The sequence below is a fragment of the Silurus aristotelis genome (assembly GCF_946808225.1).
Source record: "Silurus aristotelis genome assembly, chromosome: 12".
Taxonomy (NCBI): domain Eukaryota; kingdom Metazoa; phylum Chordata; class Actinopteri; order Siluriformes; family Siluridae; genus Silurus; species Silurus aristotelis.
Genome location: NC_139585.1, coordinates 22,820,646 through 22,838,431, shown reverse-complemented (window position 1 = coordinate 22,838,431; position 17,786 = coordinate 22,820,646). Strand labels below are relative to the sequence as shown.

Genomic DNA, 17,786 nt, shown 5'->3' with positions numbered 1-17,786 from the left:
AACATAACAAATTATAATTATACTTGTAATTGTATTTTAATTAAATGATGCTGTAACTAATAAAGCTAATTTGGATTCTAAAAACCATACTGTATATAACTTTAAGGTTTGAAATAATTACTGATGATTTAGAATAACACTGAACCCTGTCATATTTAATATGCACATTAATTCAACAATTATTCGAAATCCAATCAGTATTTTGTAGATATTTTGCCCATATGAGCATGTATGTGCAGTGTATGCGACAATACTTTTAATTGTCACAAACGTACAGAAATACACCTGTAGATTTAGAAGATTAACGAAAAAGCCAGAGTTGACAGCAGCAAGTAAAAACTCCATGGGAGGCCTTTATAGATAAAATCTTAAGCAGAACCAGACTCAGTGTTGAGGGCAATGGAAAGAAGAAACTGAAAAGTCTGCAAATGTATGACCTCTTGCAGAGCTCTTGAAAAAAAAATGGATGAACATTGCAAATATTTACACTTTCCTTAAGCTTAATGCAATTGCCAATAAAAGCCTTTGCCACTTATAAAATGCTTGTAATTATATTTCAGTATACCATAGAAACATCCATCAAAAATATCTAAAAACACTGAAGCAGAAGACTTTGTGCAAATTGATATTTGTGTCATCCTCAAAACTTTTGGCCAAGGTTGTATTATAAAGTGGAACATGTGATATAAATTCCTTACAAATCAATGACATTTACACGTGTAGACGACCCTCTAAATACACTTTTGTCTTTTCCTGAATTAAGTGAATTTTATGAATTTTTTGGCTTTTACAGATGAAACAAATACACACATAAAAGAAGCAACAGTACACACTGCATTTCGTGTTTAATATTTACAGCTAGCTGTGTAGCAATGCCATTATACTAAAAAAATTCAAAGGCAACCCAAAGTTTTTTTCTGAGCTATAAAAAGTACATATAGCTACAGTTGAAATGGTGACGTGATAAATCGTCAACCCACCCCCAGCCTTTCAGCATTTAAATACACCACCCCCTTGGAAAGTTTTCAGAATTTGACCACTATGAACAAGCATCAGCATATGTAGGTGGGCTTTATAAAAAAAATTAAAAATAAAAAAACTCCTGGTGAGTGGGAACAAAACAAAAAACCAAAAAACAAACAAACAAACAAAACGTACAAAAGTGTAAGAATAAAAGAACTGAACTGTGTGTGTGAGTGTGTGTGAGTGTGTGTGTTTCTATCGGTGGTTTTGCCTTTTGATGATTTTATTGCTTTATTAATGTATTGGATTTATTTTCATGTTACATTTGCCATTTACATGCTCTATATCAATAAAAAGTTCACTCTGTGTGTGTGTGTGTGTGTGTGTGTGTGTGTGTGTGTGTGTGTGTGATTGTACGCATGTGTGTGTAATTACCATTTTGCTCTTAACTGCCGTTCAATTACAAAAACATTTCCTTTCGATGAACATTTCTCACTTTGTTCCTGTAATGAATCAAAATCAACACCTTTTTTTCCTCCAGCAGGCCACTCGAGCCTATTTCCCCCATTAACCTGAGCACATCATTACGAGGCGCTTTAATGACATGCGTTTAATATTTCTAAGCCTTCGGTTCATAAAGACCTAATGACACTGATGCACACAATTCATTACCGGCCACATCGAGACATGATGGATCTGCTTCCTAATGGCTAAACTTTGACTGGGTCTGCACGAGGCTACAGTTGTAACAGGGGTCTGCCTTTCCAAAACAGTGGCGCCAAATTAAAGGATGATTTAGCCAGGCCATTTATTAGTGCGGTTTGACACGCAGCCCTTTCCACCGGGTCCTGCCGGAGAAACAGAGGCCCCATCATTCCTGCACCCTTCACAGGTAAAGATGAACGCCTTTAATGGCAACCATTTGCTTAATGTTCTGCTGCGTCGTTTTTCCTCATCAAGGTCTGAGTCGGGTAAAACCGTTTTTCTGCCCATACACTTACACTGTGTATGTTCCAAGCTCTTTAATCTCTTGTATTTTACTCAACAATTTCTCGATTTCTAGTAAAGTTTCAAGAGAAAAAATACAATATTAAGTAACAATCAAAGCTTCTCAATGGTCCCTTGTACTTCAATAATTTTTCAAGGATTATATTCATTTTTTCAGACAAAAAGTCTCAGAACTTATTGAAAGTGGCCATAGTGACCATCGAAACCTGTCACAGCCCGACTGCACTTCCTTTCCTCCTTTAGGTGAAAACCAGGGTCTTGAGTCTTTACTGCTGAGCAGAACATTAGTGTTAATAGCTTCTGATGCTGAATGAGGAGGCAGAAGTCAATTATAGAGTGAGCTTTCAGTAATGAGGGAGAAACTCCCCGGGTTCGACCCATGGCCCCTTGGCCACGTGCCTCTGCTTTGGAGAGGCCTGGGCAAGCCTGTGTGTGTGTGTGTGTGTGTGTGAGTGTGTGTGTGTGTGCTATTCATATTTACAGACAAGCTTCCTCTTTTATGCCTCATTTAAGACCAAATACACTCACAAATATGCCAATTTGAGGTCTGTGAGCAAAATGCATCCAATAATAAAAAAATGTAAAAACACTGTTTAAGACGGGGAAAATAACGTAGCTGCTCGTCTGTGCTAACATTATGTTAAAACTGCCATTATGTTAAAAGTCGGAGTTGGAACAGGGAGGTGCACGCTGCTACATGTGACATGTGAGTGACACCAACACCTACAGGTCCTTCCATCAAATTATCCCAGCTCCCACACCTCTCACTCAACATTACCATGATAATTTCAATGTCAAAGATGTGGCGTGCACAAGGAACAGTGCTATTGTCTTGAGTTTCCTTGATTTTTTTTTGTGTGTTACACCCCCTTAAAGAGAGAGAGAGAGAGAGAGAGAGAGAGAGGGAGAGAGAATGAGAGAACTCCTCATATAGCCCCTTGGTAGATTATAGATAATCAGTTTGGAGAGCGATCCGATCGGATGAGGAGCCCAAGCTATCCCAAGAGCGAGTGTGTGTGTATGTGTGTGTGTGTGTATATTACGGCTAGTGTTTGTGTGAATGTGTTGCTACTGGATCACTGTAATGCTCTTGGAAGAGCCCACTCATGTGATGGGATTCACAAAGAGCCACTTCTCTCCAAGCCCCGATAATGTGAGTATAGCACGGGCCACTGCGCAACACTTCTTCTTCGTGGGTTTTAGTGTGTGTGTGTGTGTGTAAGAGAGAGTTTGAGTGAGAGAGAGTGAGTGTGTGAGTGAGTGCTTTTAGGTCCTGTAGAACTGCATGATGTGGTGTCTGTTGGATGTGCTGCACTCTGCACTGAGAGCACATGCCCTCTTTATTTAGATAATGCAGGTAATGTGGAAAGTGAATATATTACAGGAGGAAAGGCGGGAAAAAGAGCGCTCCTTTTCTAGCACGGCCGTATTCAGAGGAGCTGAGGGCTGTTTTGCATGCAATTAGTTTCTTCTTTGAACTTCAAATGATTTTGATAGGACACAATGATTTATCGCAATTAACAGGGACTAAGTGGGCCGAACAGGAGGATGAAATTCATATTTACAGCGAGTTTAAACTTTATGAGAAAAAGCGATTTTTATTTGAAAATATAAAAAAAAAGGTAGCAATAGTTAAATTTTGTGCGAATACTTTTTTCCCAAGAGACATAAATATTCTTTAATTCTTAAAATGCGTAAAAAAGTGCAAAATCTACCGATTCTTTAAACCTATGCAAAGCCATGTGTGTATAAATAGGACAAATTATTTAGGCTACACTAAATAATGCAACTTAAAAAAAAACTAGAGGGAATTTCTCACCCCACATACCACTAGCGCAAACTGCTGAGTCCTTTGATGGTGAGCATCTATAGAAAAGTAACACCTACGCAAACTCAGTAAGAAAAACAGCCTCCCACTCGATAAAGAGAGAACAATTCGTGTTGTTGCGGACTCTCCCACGGCTTGTCTTTAGATCTTAGCCGGTGCTGGAGCAGGTTGGTGTCCATTCACTCTTTTTTGACGGAGCTCATCTGAATATTGTGGGTGGAACTTGACAGGTTGCTTTATGCTGCCTTGTCATATGCCTGACCGGCGTTTCAGGCGGCTGTGCGCGCCATTCCGCTCCCATCGCGGTTTTTCTCTTTCCCATCTCGGCCTGCACTCCTTTCTCATGTAGAAATAATGTTTGTGACCTCCTTTGTGTATCAGCGCAGAGGTTTTTGTGTTGACTCAGTGTGGTGATTCACGACACAAAATAGCGAATTGTTTATGTTTGTTTTTTTCACTGGATTTCTGGGAGAACACTGACAAAGGTTTTTTCTTTGGTAATTATTTTCTGAATAGTGTAAAGTCACACACTGTACAACAAGAGCACATCATTAACAAATGTATAAGGAGGACATACTGATGTGGCATGCAGGTGTGCTGGTGACTCGTCGCACCGCAAGGTCATCAAGGCCGTCAAAGGTCAGTCAAGACAACCGAAAGAATTTTTAAAAAAGGCAACACAAAACAACAAAAACAAAACTAGAGAGAAAATCTAAAGAGAATCACACGAGGGTTGGAGCCGGGGCAGAAAAGGTCATTTGATATATCCTCATATGCAGGAGTTGTTTGACCCTACGTGACCCTGAGGACATACAGGAGTGAAAGCTCTTGAATTCAGCGGCTGCTTGCTGTGGGCGGCCAGTACACTGAGTCCCATCATTCCCGCCAGGCTCAACCATATCCCAGCAGCCAATGGGCACCGAGCTGGACCAGCTGTCTGCGCCAAGCTGCACCACTTCTGCAATGTGTGCAAACATTTTTGCATCTGTGGGTGTGCAACAAAGGACAAGAGCATCTCAAGAAGCTTCCTTCTTTCCTCTGTGGGGGAGGGATGCAAGAATCCCTAGAAATGTGAAACATTCTTCTTCAACAATTAACGGCAAAAGATCATCGCTGTTCTGGGCTGACTTGAGAGCTTTTGTGTCTGTTCACGTTGCCATATAGCCACAATTCTCCATTGAGAACAACCGTGCTGTGGGGCTTACAATTGAGTTTGTAATTATAGCAGCTGTAAACTGTGAAAGGGTCGGTTCATGGCCCATGGCGATGACTGATAACAGCATCTTGATCTCTTGCTCAGTAGGGTGGATTTATTCGCCACTCATTATGCACCTGCATAACCCGCCGCTCGCTCACATGCTAGATGGCCATTCTTGTTGTAGCTCATAAAGCAAGATCCATTTACATGCAAAACTCAAATTCTTACTCGACCTAGTGCTGTCCTGACTATTTGAGGCTTATCTATAGCCGGGACCCTGCGTGACACCAGGCAATTAATACAAGCTTTAAAAACAAGCCTGGCTTCATTACCTGCCCCCTCATTATGGAGGTTCAGGTACTGGGACAACATTTAGAGGACTTCCCCCATTAACAACGGCTGATGCGTGGCCCTAATCGGACTGACCAGAGCTGCTCTGTCACCTGCCTGTCACATTACCGTTTATTCACACCCGCCTTGCCTGGGCTGAAAAATGCCTCTTCGGTTCTAAACGTCTCCGCGAGAGGATGTAAATGCGGCATGTCAGTGGCTCAGGCTCACTATCGAGCGGCACGGGTGATTTGCGGAGCTGCTCTCCAGTCGATATCCAGCAAGGTGTCATTATGACGACGGGGCGAACACGACCTCTTAACTAATCGCCGGTCTCTGTGACAGAGGTGATGAAAAAATGCGATTCGGTGCAGCAAAGGCTGGAGGAGAATTTAGACAGGAAAAGGATGGAAATGATGGTAAATCACAGGCTTAAGCAGCAGTAGGAGGCCGATTTTCTCGGTTCAGATTTACTGTAGGAATGGTAGCAACTTTGCGAACACAAACTAGACAGACGTGGCAACACCGTTTCTACTAAACAGCACCATGGTCAGAGGAGAATTCATCAGACTTTCCATATTCTTATACAGTATGTACATACATGTAAACTCTGTTGGGCTTTTCCCTTTGCTTAATTCTAAAAACGCCTACACCAAAAGCAAAGCAAGACACCGAGCAGTCTGTTTTTTTGGCTCCGATAGTATCTGATACCATCTGAGCAACACCAACCCACAAGCGCAGAACCGATGCAGTGACAACAGATGGCTTTGTTTTTGTGTCGTGGCGAAAAAATGGTTATGACGCCATAGTGTCCTGAGTTGTATTAAGAGTCATTAACTCAACAGCGATGGCTGTTGATGATGACAGCAACGCCTGCACCAAAATAACCATCACTTGTATGGGTGCCGACAAAAATACATGTGACTGAGCAATTTTAAACAGGATGGCTGCTGATATTTTAGCTGAAATAAAACTCTGAGGTTTCCTGTGTTCTAAACACATTCAGGCGTCCTATGATGGGTTAGATAACCGTATAACTCGCACATGTGAAAGCGGGAACTTGCACACGAAGAACGACAACGCTAGAAGAACTTTAAACAAGTGCTCTGGTCTTATTTCATCCCATTCTTAAAAGACGTCATATAATTAAGAAAGATTTGTATCAATGAAAGCAAATATCAAAGTCGATCAGATGGAAGACACCGCAGGCTTCTTTGAACTAACCCTACAGTTCGAACTTTATTTCCTTTACGTTGGCAAAGTTGGACATAAATTTAACCGTTCCGTTTCATCGTCTCAGTTCCATTCCTTTAATGTTGCTTAAAAGTGAGCATGAAAGTGAAATCTGCCACTGACTAAGCACAGAAGTGACATTCATACTCCTCAAGCTGAGGTCATACACATCAGACTTCTCAGAGCATGACTGATCCAGGGTCAGTGTTCGCCTTTTACATCTTAAAGAACAGGATTGTGTGGTGAGTGGAAAGCCGCCCCCAACCTCATAACAGTGAATGTGTGGTGGCTGTAGTTTATTGCTATTTGCATACATTCCTAATATAGATTAAAGCCTTTATATAAAAAAAACTAATCAATAGAACAATTAATATATTGGTTTTTTTTTCCTATTTTTCATCTTATTGTCACCTTAAATACCAGAAAACTTTTCATGTCAGATTTCAGCACGGTGACATTACGAGCAAGGAAGAATTACAATGTTATGAGCTGTAACGCTGATACAATGCAAACCTTTGCTTTCCTTGCTCAGGAAAATTTCACCTACCAGACTATGTGGCTAAAACCTCTACATCTGAGTCACATCATAAAATGATTATGCATTGTGAACCTAGAAGCAGAAGCTTAACTCCTCCAGGTGTTAAACAGTTCATCTAATTAACTTGTGGCTTTCAAAAATATATGTTCCAAAATACACAAGGTATAAATTGTACAATCTAAAAATATATACACTAAAGATTAAAGTCTTAAACCAAGAAATATAATCCATGCCACAAATCTCAGCTCTGAACATATTACCCCCGACTTGCTTGCACAAAGCATGATGTGGTTATCTGGCCCACATATAACCTGCGCCTACATCCACATGCCCTGAATTGCAAGGAGTACGAGTCAGCATCTCCTACCTGTATCCAAACCTGAGCCATTATAAAGAAAAAACAGAGTCAGAGTGCAAAAGGGCAATTACAACCACAACACAAGGTGTGCCATAAGTTTTCTGGAAGTGCCATTGACCGGGCAGAGTGCAAATGGAGTACACTGCCCCCTAGTGAGGAATGACTAAAGGGGTCTTCTGCATTATTTCCTCCACATATCACTGTTAGAATCTCAGTGGATTAAATCAGTATAAATTGAATGGTAAATATGCAACATGTTACATGTTCAAACAGTGGTTCAGCACAACAGTTCAGCATTGTTGATTCATTTATGCATTTGTTTCGTTTATTTCATTTAAATCCAAAATTTAGACAAAATTTAGAAAGGCTAATTTATAACGTTTCATTGCTAGTCAAAATCTAGGACAGTCAGTTTCATCTATCTATCTATCTATCTATCTATCTATCTATCTATCTATCTATCTATCTATCTATCTATCTATCTATCTATCTATCTATCTATCTATCTGTCTATCTGTCTGTCTGTGTTCAAAAAAACAAAATGCTCCTACTAAAATTGCTGCATTTTGCATTTAATAAAATCAGCAATAAAATCAAAGCCGCTATTAGACCTCCAATATTGCGCGCAGCCATTTGGGCAACTTATCCCCTATTCTATTACCAGGAGTGTGTGTATAGAAAATAACATGCAGTAAAACACACCTTACGAATGCAATAATTAAAGTATATAATGAATCTCCTGTATAAAACAGCCGTGCGTGAAAAAGAAAACCGGCAAAACCCTGGTCAGCATTAACCACATATATAAAATAGAATAGAATAGAATACAGTATAGATAGATAGATAGATAGATAGATAGATAGATAGATAGATAGATAGATAGATAGATAGATAGATAGATAGGATGTTATAATGCGCAATAGGCTGTTATATTGTACTCTCTGCATTGTAGCCTATACATTGTAAATGACTATACATACTGAACAGGTCTGGTTCCTTTATTCGTTTATATGTGTCATGTTTTCTGAGCTGGCCCTGTCATGGGCTTCAATTCCTCCCCCGTGTCCTTCCTCCTCCAGATAGGTTTCTAAACCCACGAGGGGAAATTTCACCCCAAACACAGTGTATGTATGTGTTTGTGTCTACTCGAGTCGCATTTTATAAACCATTAGAACAACGGAACTTTTCTCTTTAGCCTATATTTAGACCCATGGTCAATTTGAGGGCTACTTTGGAAAATTGTGATCTGCGTTTGTTTTGGAACAAACTATGAAATGCAATCGGAGGTGGGGGGGGTTTAAAAAAAAAACAAAAAACAAACAAACAAAAAAAAACATTCATTTGAAAGATCACCATGAGCGAGGTACGCACTTTAGTTGGAATACTGTATCTTCTAATTTGTTTTGGGACTTGCGCTCAGAAACCACTAGAGGGCAATCAGCTAGATGTAGATTAAATAATAATAATAATAATAATAATAATAATAATAATAATTATTATTATTATTATAATAACAACAACAACAACAATAATAATAATAATAACAACAGCAACAGCAACAATAACTACAATAATGATAATAATAATAAAAAAAATAAAATAAAATAAAAATAAATAATAATAATAATAGTATTAATAATAATAATAATAATACTAAGGGAATAATGCTCCTATAATAAATGATGAATGAATGTGTTGTATATGTGAACACACGTCGAAACATAAGATCATTAAAGTGTTCCAGCTGAAAACTAAATATAGACGAGAGTTACTAAAAACGCATTTCCCTCTTTCCAACAACACACCAAATGGCTATTTAAATAGATCTAACACACTTTCCGAGGGTTAAACAGCAAAGCTAGAAATTCCGTGATTGTGCGTCTCATTTGTTTGTGGTTTTCAGATCTTTGCTCGGCAGAACTCGTCAGTTTCCGATGCGCATGTTCCGGAATAAGTCCCATATATGTACGCAGGGGCGTTGTTCATACACCGGATCAAAAAACCATTTAAGGGGTTGAAGGTAAAACCGGAATTCCTGATTCAGAGTGATAGATGCACCAGATGCACGCTTGTGTGTTTTGTCACTTTGTCCCCATAGTTGTTTTTATGCGCGTCGCAAAGAGTTCAATAAAAAAAAAAAAAGAGTTGCATGCATGCATTTTTTGTTAAATGTATTTTCTTGCTAATTATTGGTAGATGCATGAGTTTTCCTACCGCTGGTCCATCGGTGTGAAGCAAAAGCGAGCGAAGTCTCCATTGACAACTATCGCATTGGTGTCGTCACAGGAGCCTCGCGGCCAATCAGACCGCTGTCCTTATATGGTCAGTGACGTAACGGCACATACGCTCCTCATAAATACACACATAGTACAGATAAGAGGCGCCGTGAGGGTCTGTCATTCAACAAAACACACTCACGCATACACACGCGCACACTGACACACGCAGAGTGATGAGAGGATCGCTCCATCGTGGTCAACATCTGAGCGAGCGCTAAACACTTCTGAGGTTAAGTGACAGCGCTGCTCATGTGAGTTTTGTTTGGTGAACCAGCAGAGAGTGATCCGAGGTTCATCTATCCATCCATCCATCTATCCATCCATCCATCCATCCATCCGCACGCAAACTTAGACATTTCTCTCGCGACTGAATGATGACCGCAAAAACTTTGGAGAAGAGCCCTGTCACTTTCGGCAGTTTCGTGCACCCTCTGACTGAGGGCATCTACTCACTGGATGAGGGCACAGCGCTGCCAACCTCGGTCGCGATTTTTCCAAACAGTGATCTAGGTGGACATTACGACCATTTAAATGGACTTGCAGCAGGTAAGCTGAGCTCCGTTTGCGCGCGCGTCATCCTACATGTTTTTGTTTTTCCATCCGAGCTGTCACGTGTTTTACAAGAAGTTTTTTAAACATAGTTTTATATACAAGTTTAATTTGTTAAACTATGCATTAGTTGTGTGTGTGTGTGTGTGTGTGTGTGTGTGTGTGTGTGTGTGTGTGTGTGTGTGTGTGTGTGTGTGTGTGTGTGTGTGTGTGTGTGCTCCCGGGGTGTGTGTGAGTGCGGTGTATGGATTTGCCTGGTGCGTCCGTGCGTAAAATGCAAGTTGTTTGCTATTCCCTCCCCCCAGGGCGGACTTTTTTTAAATTTATTTTTTAATCGGGAATGTATGTAACACGCTCATACTAATATTAGTGTTGTTCTCCGTGTCTTGCAGATGGCTTGGTTGGCGGGGATATGAGCGCGGAGAAGCGCGCCGTTGATCTGCCCTACTCCAGCAGCTTCGCGCAGTCGGCTGGTCCTCGCAGTCAGACGTTTACCTACATGGGCAAGTTCTCCATCGACTCCCAGTATCCGGGCAACTGGAACCCAGAGGGCGTGATCAACATCGTGAGTGCGGGCATCCTGGGCATGACCCAGGCCTCATCGACGTCCTCTTCGCCGTCCTCCTCCTCCTCGGTGTCTCCAGCTCACTTCTCCAGCACGCTTAGTTGCACGGTGGCTCAGGGCCAGACGGACATGGAGCAGCAGCACATCTACTCCCCTCCTCCTCCCTATTCAGGTTGCGCGGAGGTCTACCAGGACCCGTCCGCTTTCCTGTCAACGTCCACGTGCCCTATCACCTCGTACCCGCCGCCAGCCTATTCCTCCCCTAAACCCTGTACTGATGCCGGGCTCTTCCCCATCCTCCCGGACTACACCGGCTTTTTCCAACCCCCGTGCCAGCGGGACGTGCAGTCCATGCCCGAGCGCAAACCTTTCGCATGCCCACTCGAGCCTTTCCGGGTGCCGCCGCCCCTTACCCCACTCAATACAATCAGGAACTTTACGTTGGCTGCACCGGTGGCTGAGGGAGCGCGTCTCCCCGCCGCGTACAGCCCGCAGAACCTGCCACTAAGGCCCATCCTGCGCCCGCGGAAATACCCAAACCGGCCCAGCAAAACGCCTGTGCACGAGCGCCCGTACCCATGCCCTGCCGAGGGCTGCGACCGTCGCTTCTCGCGCTCGGACGAGCTCACCAGGCACATCCGCATCCACACGGGACACAAGCCGTTCCAGTGCCGCATCTGCATGCGCAACTTCAGCCGCAGCGACCACCTGACCACACACATCCGCACGCACACGGGCGAGAAGCCGTTCGCCTGCGACTACTGCGGCCGCAAGTTTGCGCGCAGCGACGAGAGAAAGCGGCACACCAAGATCCACCTGAGGCAGAAGGACAGGAAAGCAGCGGCGTCCTCGTCCACCTCGAACTCCTCGGTTTCCGCAGGGGGCTCAAACTCCACGTCCGGGATCAGCCAATGAGGATCCTGGTGCGCGCAACCTGCCTAGATTTGGAGAGGGTCGCAGCACTCGCAGCCCAATCCTCAGCACCGAACCGAGGGAACTTCAAAGTGATTACTTCTGCAGGTGCACATGGACCGGTGCGAACACTTCAGGTGTCCAATTCAGAGCGGAAAAAGGAGGGAGAGGGAGGACAGAGAGAGCCGGGAAAATTGACCTGTACCTATTTTGGATGAGGGACACTAACAGTGCGCGTCCTTACCTGACTTTCTCAGTCACATGTTGACTGACTAAACGCACTTTCTTTGTATATTTCGGTGAAATAATTTAATGGAATAACTTTAAACAGCATGTGGGAGTGTACGTATTCTACTGACAATGTGAAATGTCCTTTTTGGCCATATGAGATTGGGCTGTAATGATAAAGCCGCTGTCTCTGCAATAAGTCGGAACTGTTCATCTAATGTGTGAAATGAAATCTAACTCTCTCTTTCCATCTGTTTTTTTTGTGCCTTCGTCCTTTCTTGTATTGTACATTAACTGAACATGTACGGAGGCATTTAATAAACAGTGTACAGTGGATCTTTTAACAATTTTGTTTTTGGAAAAAATGAAAAACCTCTATTTTTGTACAATGTTTATTTGGTGTTTATTTGTTTCATGGTGAATAGGAAAAAAACGTCAATGTAAATAATAGATCTCATTGTTTTGTGATTGTAATTATAATTAGAATGAAATCACTAATGCAGGTTATTAACTTTCTGTCATCATTAAAAAACAACATAATCGATAAAACACAGAGTCTGACATGTTTTTTTTTTGCAGCCCAAAATTAATTTTCATATTCACATTTCATATTACAGATCAGTAGGAAAGTCTGATGTACACCTGAGTAGGAAATTCCCAATTTCACACCAGTCAGGTCTGACTCACTGTCGCACAAGGACACACATCCACCCACTAACCCACCCACCTGCATACACACATATACATTCACACACCTAAATCGAACCTTAACCATAACCACAAAAACCAAAATGATACCAATTAACCTTTTGTTTTAAAAAAAAAATGTTTGTATAAAAGCAGCACTTCATTTCAGGGGACCGGCCAAATGTTCTTACAAAGGACAAAAACAACAAAAAGTCCTATCCTTGTGGGTCATTTGGTCTTCATTAGGATATACAACCTACCCCCGCTACACACAAAATCAGTTCTTGACAGGTTCGTGACACACGTGCCTGAATAATATAGAAAAACATAATTTTAAGGGACGCATGAGGTGTCAAAGATCATCTTTTCTTTTAAACGTTGTGAACATTTGACTATGATTTCCCCACCAAGTTTTACAATCAGAACAATACTTATATCTTTATATTTCCTCAGTGGTCAGATACGTCTGAAGATATCAGATTATCAGCATTCACCACTAGTGACATTTCCAGACAGCCTCAAGAGCACATTGTTCTCCTATAACATGAAGCATATATTTTAATAAAATAATCTTTTGTATATTATTTTGTCTTTAATACATCCCACAATCTAACCTGTCCTGTACCTGTATTTTTTTTTTGGGTGTACATATATTCTACCAGCCCTGTTTAATTTACACAATAAGAGAAAAAGAGAAGCAAATGTTTTCTATGTAAATAAACATGACTTTATCAAAAAGTATCTGTGGATTGAATTCGCTCAAAGAGGTGGAAAGAGGGATTATTGTGACCTGGCTGTGGTTGAAAAAAAAAAAAATCACACCTGCAGAGGTGGGGACAGTCCCTTGCTTACAACAGGAAGTTGTATTGTTGATGGCATCCAAATATATAAGGATGTGTGGTGAGAATTTACATCAGTGAGGGTATAAAACGGGGTTTAGACGTTTCTAGAATATGATTGTTCAAATAATAATAATAATAATAATAATAATAATATTAATAATAATAATAATAATATATTCACACCAAGTAATATGGATGTCGGGTTGAGGCTGAATAAAAGCCTGATTACATCATATATATATATATATATATATATATATATATATATATATATATATATATATATATATATATAAATCACTGCAAGAAAATCAGATCTGCATCTCTGTAGACTTCAGGCTTTTCAAACAGGACAGCCATAGTATAATGAAAAATCTTTTTCAGAGTGTCATTTTAACAAAATGCCCTTGTTTTGCTCGAGCAATGGATTGAAGCCAGCGCTCAGAAAAAACCTATGCTCAATCTTCAGACTGACAATTACACGCAATTACTGTCCAAAGAGCCTGAAATCAGATTACTGCACCCCAAGATGGTCTGAACAGTAGCGCTCTTAAACTTAAGCACAAGGAAGCCTCAAAGAACATAAGAAGTTTTATTCGGCTCACAGAAGCGGATGTACAGATGCGATCTAAGGACAGGACATCGAAAATGCTGTAAATGTGAAGGTATGTGCTGTATAAGGAATTTTTTTGTTGCATTAACAACACATTTTTTTCCCAATTATTGAATTATTTATTGAATAAAAGATTATTGGAAACAAAAAGAAAAATCACAGAAGAAATGAAGAGTAAATACAGATGTCTAAAGGTAGCACAAACTGGTCCTTGTGTGACAATCCTTCCAGCACAGATTGTACAAATCATTTCAAAACAGTGCTATTAAAAAAATCAAGAATGGTCCTTTAGAAGCCAGCCAAGCACTAGCGCTCATCAACACAGATTTTTACTAGAGATGACCTTCTCCGCGATATTCACTCTATGACTAACCAGCTTCCCGTTTTTCTATTTTTTTCATCGCAATACTAGGCATGCAGTCAGCATAAATCCCACCACCCATGACAGCTCACAGACAATTCAAATGACAAAGTCAAAGCAAAGGAGGTGAAGTCAGCTTACATGCAATGCTCCAATTATGCAATGAAACACTTGCACAATGCCATAACGGGCATAAGAAATGCAAATCTCATTTACATACTGCAGTCACCCACAACTGTGCCTTGAACTGAACAGAATGAAATCCTGGTATAGGTGAGGATTTCCCCTCTTTGTCTCTTTGATTATTATTTAGACTTAGTTTAGTGAATAATCAATTGCTTATTTTTTTTGTTTTTTTTCCCCCCTTCATGTGAGATAGTAAAACCAAATAAAAATGCAGGGTCATAAGAATTTAATTGTGTTTTAAAGTCAGGATATAAAACATGATAGACAATACACATAACCGATAATACAAACTTTAATAAATATAGCACAAGTACTGTATATAATAGAAGCTATGTGTGTAGTGTGCATGAAAGTAAGCATAAGCTTTAAATGCATGGCTACATTCAACAATTTATATATGTAATAGATCATTTTACATTTTCAATATTACATAGAAAAGGTCACAAAAATCACAGATCTTGTAAATCATAGGTCATTGAGATTATTTGAATAGTATCAGGAATGTACTGTATAGTTGGGAAAAAAGAACTTTCTTAGAATCTTGGTCCTGAAGTTTTTTTCTTTGACACAGGAATTTTTCCTGCTCTAATACATTCATACTGTATATTCACTTGTGAAACCATTAGATCATTAATAATAAAGTCGGACGTGTATTGTAGAGAAGCAGGACTGAAAAACACTGTGAATATACAAAAAAAATGCACCTCTGTAGGAGAAGTAATTTTTCCCCCCCATCTTTATAGCTTTAAAATCTATCAATAATTAAGATACATAACCGGACATTAATAACCAAAAGTAATTAAAAAGATAATTACAAATCCAGCACACGCTGAACATGGCCCCACACAGACACGGTTATTTGCAGTATGGCAGTCAGTATACTGATCTTTTTAATACTATTACAGAAGGGTAAATGTGTTCTGAATGAACTCGGAACCGCCGGATGAGTGTTTCTGTTCCGCAAACACAAATAGCTTTGGTCAAAATGGCCTTCTGGCCAGGCTTTAATTGAAATCTCATTTAAGTCGCATGGCAAACAAATTGCTAATAAATGCTGCTTTATCCATGTGATAAATGTTAGAAAGTGCATCGTGATTGCAATACATAGCAATACAAAGACAATATAAGGGGTGAAGGATATATCTCTTTAAAACTCTATTATATCAGGATTTGCAGAAAATAGTTTTTTTGGTAATATACCTTTAATAAAAATGAGATTTAAACGGATTATCGAGTCTGTAAACAACAACGTGTAGTGTCCCAATGTCACAGTTATAACTGAATTGATCAGATGCCATGTCACATTTGATCAATTATTAAAGTGTCCCTTGTGAAAAGGTCTAAGGCTGAAATACCGTGTGGTGTCTGTGTGTATATATATATATATATATATATATATATATATATATATATATATATATATATATATATATATATATATATATATATATATATATACATACACATATGCCCCAATTCCCATAAAAGTAATAACTCACACATTATTTTAACACAAATTAATGGAGTGTCACACACTACAGTTCAGCTCAGTTTGTTGTAAACTCAAGAGTTCTGTATCTTTATATCTTAAAAAAATGATGTAAATGGACCAGTAGGTTGAGTTGAGATACACAACATGCACCTAGGTGAAAATTCTCAAATTCAGGTGACCCCCCCCCCCCCCTTATCCCCCCCTCCCCCACCTATCCCCCCCTATTTGGCATGTATTGATATAACTTCAGTACATGCCATAACTTTAATACATGGCAAACCAAGCCCCCAGGAATCAGTTCTAAAAGGCGGTCCTACACGGTGACTTTAGGGCCAGGGTAAGGCTCGCCCCCGCACCAGAACTCCTCTGGTTGGGGGATCTCTAAAAGCCAAGCGGTTTCTTCATCTTTTTGGTCGTCCCCGTTGTTCCTGGTCGTGCGCAATACTCGGTAGTAGTGGCAGTCCCTGCCGTCGTCCGGGTCGTACGGCGGAGCCAGGATGTCCAGGAAGGCCGCTGGTCCATCGACCGCGTCGATCTGGTGCAGGTTGTCCCTGCGGGGGCTGAGTACGCACGGCGCGCTCTGCTGCGTGAACTCGGCACAGGAGCGCAGCGCGGCCGCGCGCACTGCGTCCTGATCCACGCTCTCGCTGCCGGCCCCGGATTCCACTTGATCAGGGTAAGAGTCAGGAGACCCTTCAAGTTTGTCGAAGCAACGTATCCGGACTTTGCCGTAGAGCACCTTGAGCATGCCGTTCATTCCCGGGTGGTCGTGCAGAGGGATGGAGACTCCGCTCCGCAGCGCGAACACGCCCATGCTGAACGCACTGGTCTCGCAAATGTGCATGTATGTGACCGGGGCTCGGCTGTGCGTCCGCGTCCCCGAGCCCGAACTCTTCTTCTTCTTCGGAGGCGCGATGTTGAGATCTGCGGCCCTGATGTCGCTCAAAAGCGCCCGTAGATCCGCCAGGTTCCCCGCCAGGTTCCCCGCCAGATCTTTCTCGTCGTCGCCGTTTTTAAACGTAACCTGCGCCTGGATCGCGATTTTCTGGACCAGCGAAGGTTTACTGCTGTCCCGTGGCATTTTCCCCAAACACTCTCTTTCACACACAAACACACACACACACAATGCTTCTTTTTTTTTTATATGAACGCCCAAACCCGAACAGCTGGATACCCCCAAATTAGCGTCCAGATGTTTCCAAGTGCAATCTCACGCCATTCCAGTCACCACAGTCACAGAAAACGCTGTAGGTTACAAAGTCTCCATGGAAATAAAATAAAATAAAATAAAAAAAGGGGGCGATATTTTTTTATTCTTTCTTTTAATTCTTATTATTTATGGTTCAAGAACTGCACAGCCATTCCTTCCTCAACTCGGTTCATGTCTAGGCGATTACGCGTCCGCTTTAACTGCGCATGCGCCAAAAACGTGAAGCCTAATGTGACTTGTAGTCTATTGCGGATTAAACACTGCCGCTGGAAATCAGCCCTGTCTAAAATGACACAAGCTCCCCAAAACACATTTTGTAGCCAAAGTGGCTTTGTGTAAAGTTGATAAAACTGGGCTAGGGACCTAAAATGAAGTGGGATTAAAATGATTCACAGCATAGATGTAC

General features: G+C 41.1%; 2 protein-coding genes across 4 annotated transcripts; one reads left to right on the top strand and one right to left on the bottom strand.

Moving 5' to 3' along the window:
* Positions 1–2,929: 2,929 nt before the first annotated feature.
* egr2b (early growth response 2b) lies at positions 2,930–12,538 on the top strand. 2 transcript variants are annotated; one of them, XM_083555586.1, is made up of 2 exons: positions 2,930–3,124; positions 10,677–12,538. In XM_083555586.1, exon 2 carries the CDS (start codon positions 10,697–10,699, stop codon positions 11,762–11,764), a length of 1,068 nt encoding a protein of 355 aa, XP_083411712.1. In that variant the 5' UTR covers positions 2,930–3,124; positions 10,677–10,696; the 3' UTR covers positions 11,765–12,538. The 2 variants fall into 2 exon arrangements, with proteins under 2 accessions (XP_083411712.1, XP_083411711.1); XM_083555585.1 differs by lacking the exon at positions 2,930–3,124 and adding an exon at positions 9,494–10,281.
* A 1,558-nt stretch (positions 12,539–14,096) lies between these two features.
* adoa (2-aminoethanethiol (cysteamine) dioxygenase a) lies at positions 14,097–17,579 on the bottom strand. Of its 2 annotated transcripts, none has more exons than XM_083556252.1 (2): positions 16,118–17,579; positions 14,097–16,049 (listed from the first exon to the last, which is right to left on the bottom strand). In XM_083556252.1, the coding sequence occupies exon 1, from the start codon at positions 17,249–17,251 to the stop codon at positions 16,484–16,486; it is 768 nt and encodes a 255-aa protein (XP_083412378.1). In that variant the 5' UTR covers positions 17,252–17,579; the 3' UTR covers positions 14,097–16,049; positions 16,118–16,483. The 2 variants fall into 2 exon arrangements, with proteins under 2 accessions (XP_083412378.1, XP_083412377.1); XM_083556251.1 differs by having other exon boundaries at positions 14,097–16,069; positions 16,138–17,579.
* Positions 17,580–17,786: the final 207 nt, after the last annotated feature.

What these genes read in the sequence shown, in the direction of transcription:
- egr2b (XM_083555585.1), top strand. Translation starts at nt 10,107, where the DNA reads ATGATGACCGCAAAAACTTTGGAGAAGAGCCCTGTCACTTTCGGCAGT. An exon ending in TTTAAATGGACTTGCAGCAG is followed by an intron (nt 10,282 to 10,676) that starts GTAAGCTGAGCT and finishes CGTGTCTTGCAG; the next exon opens with ATGGCTTGGTTGGCGGGGAT.
- adoa (XM_083556252.1), bottom strand. Translation starts at nt 17,251, where the DNA reads ATGCCACGGGACAGCAGTAAACCTTCGCTGGTCCAGAAAATCGCGATC.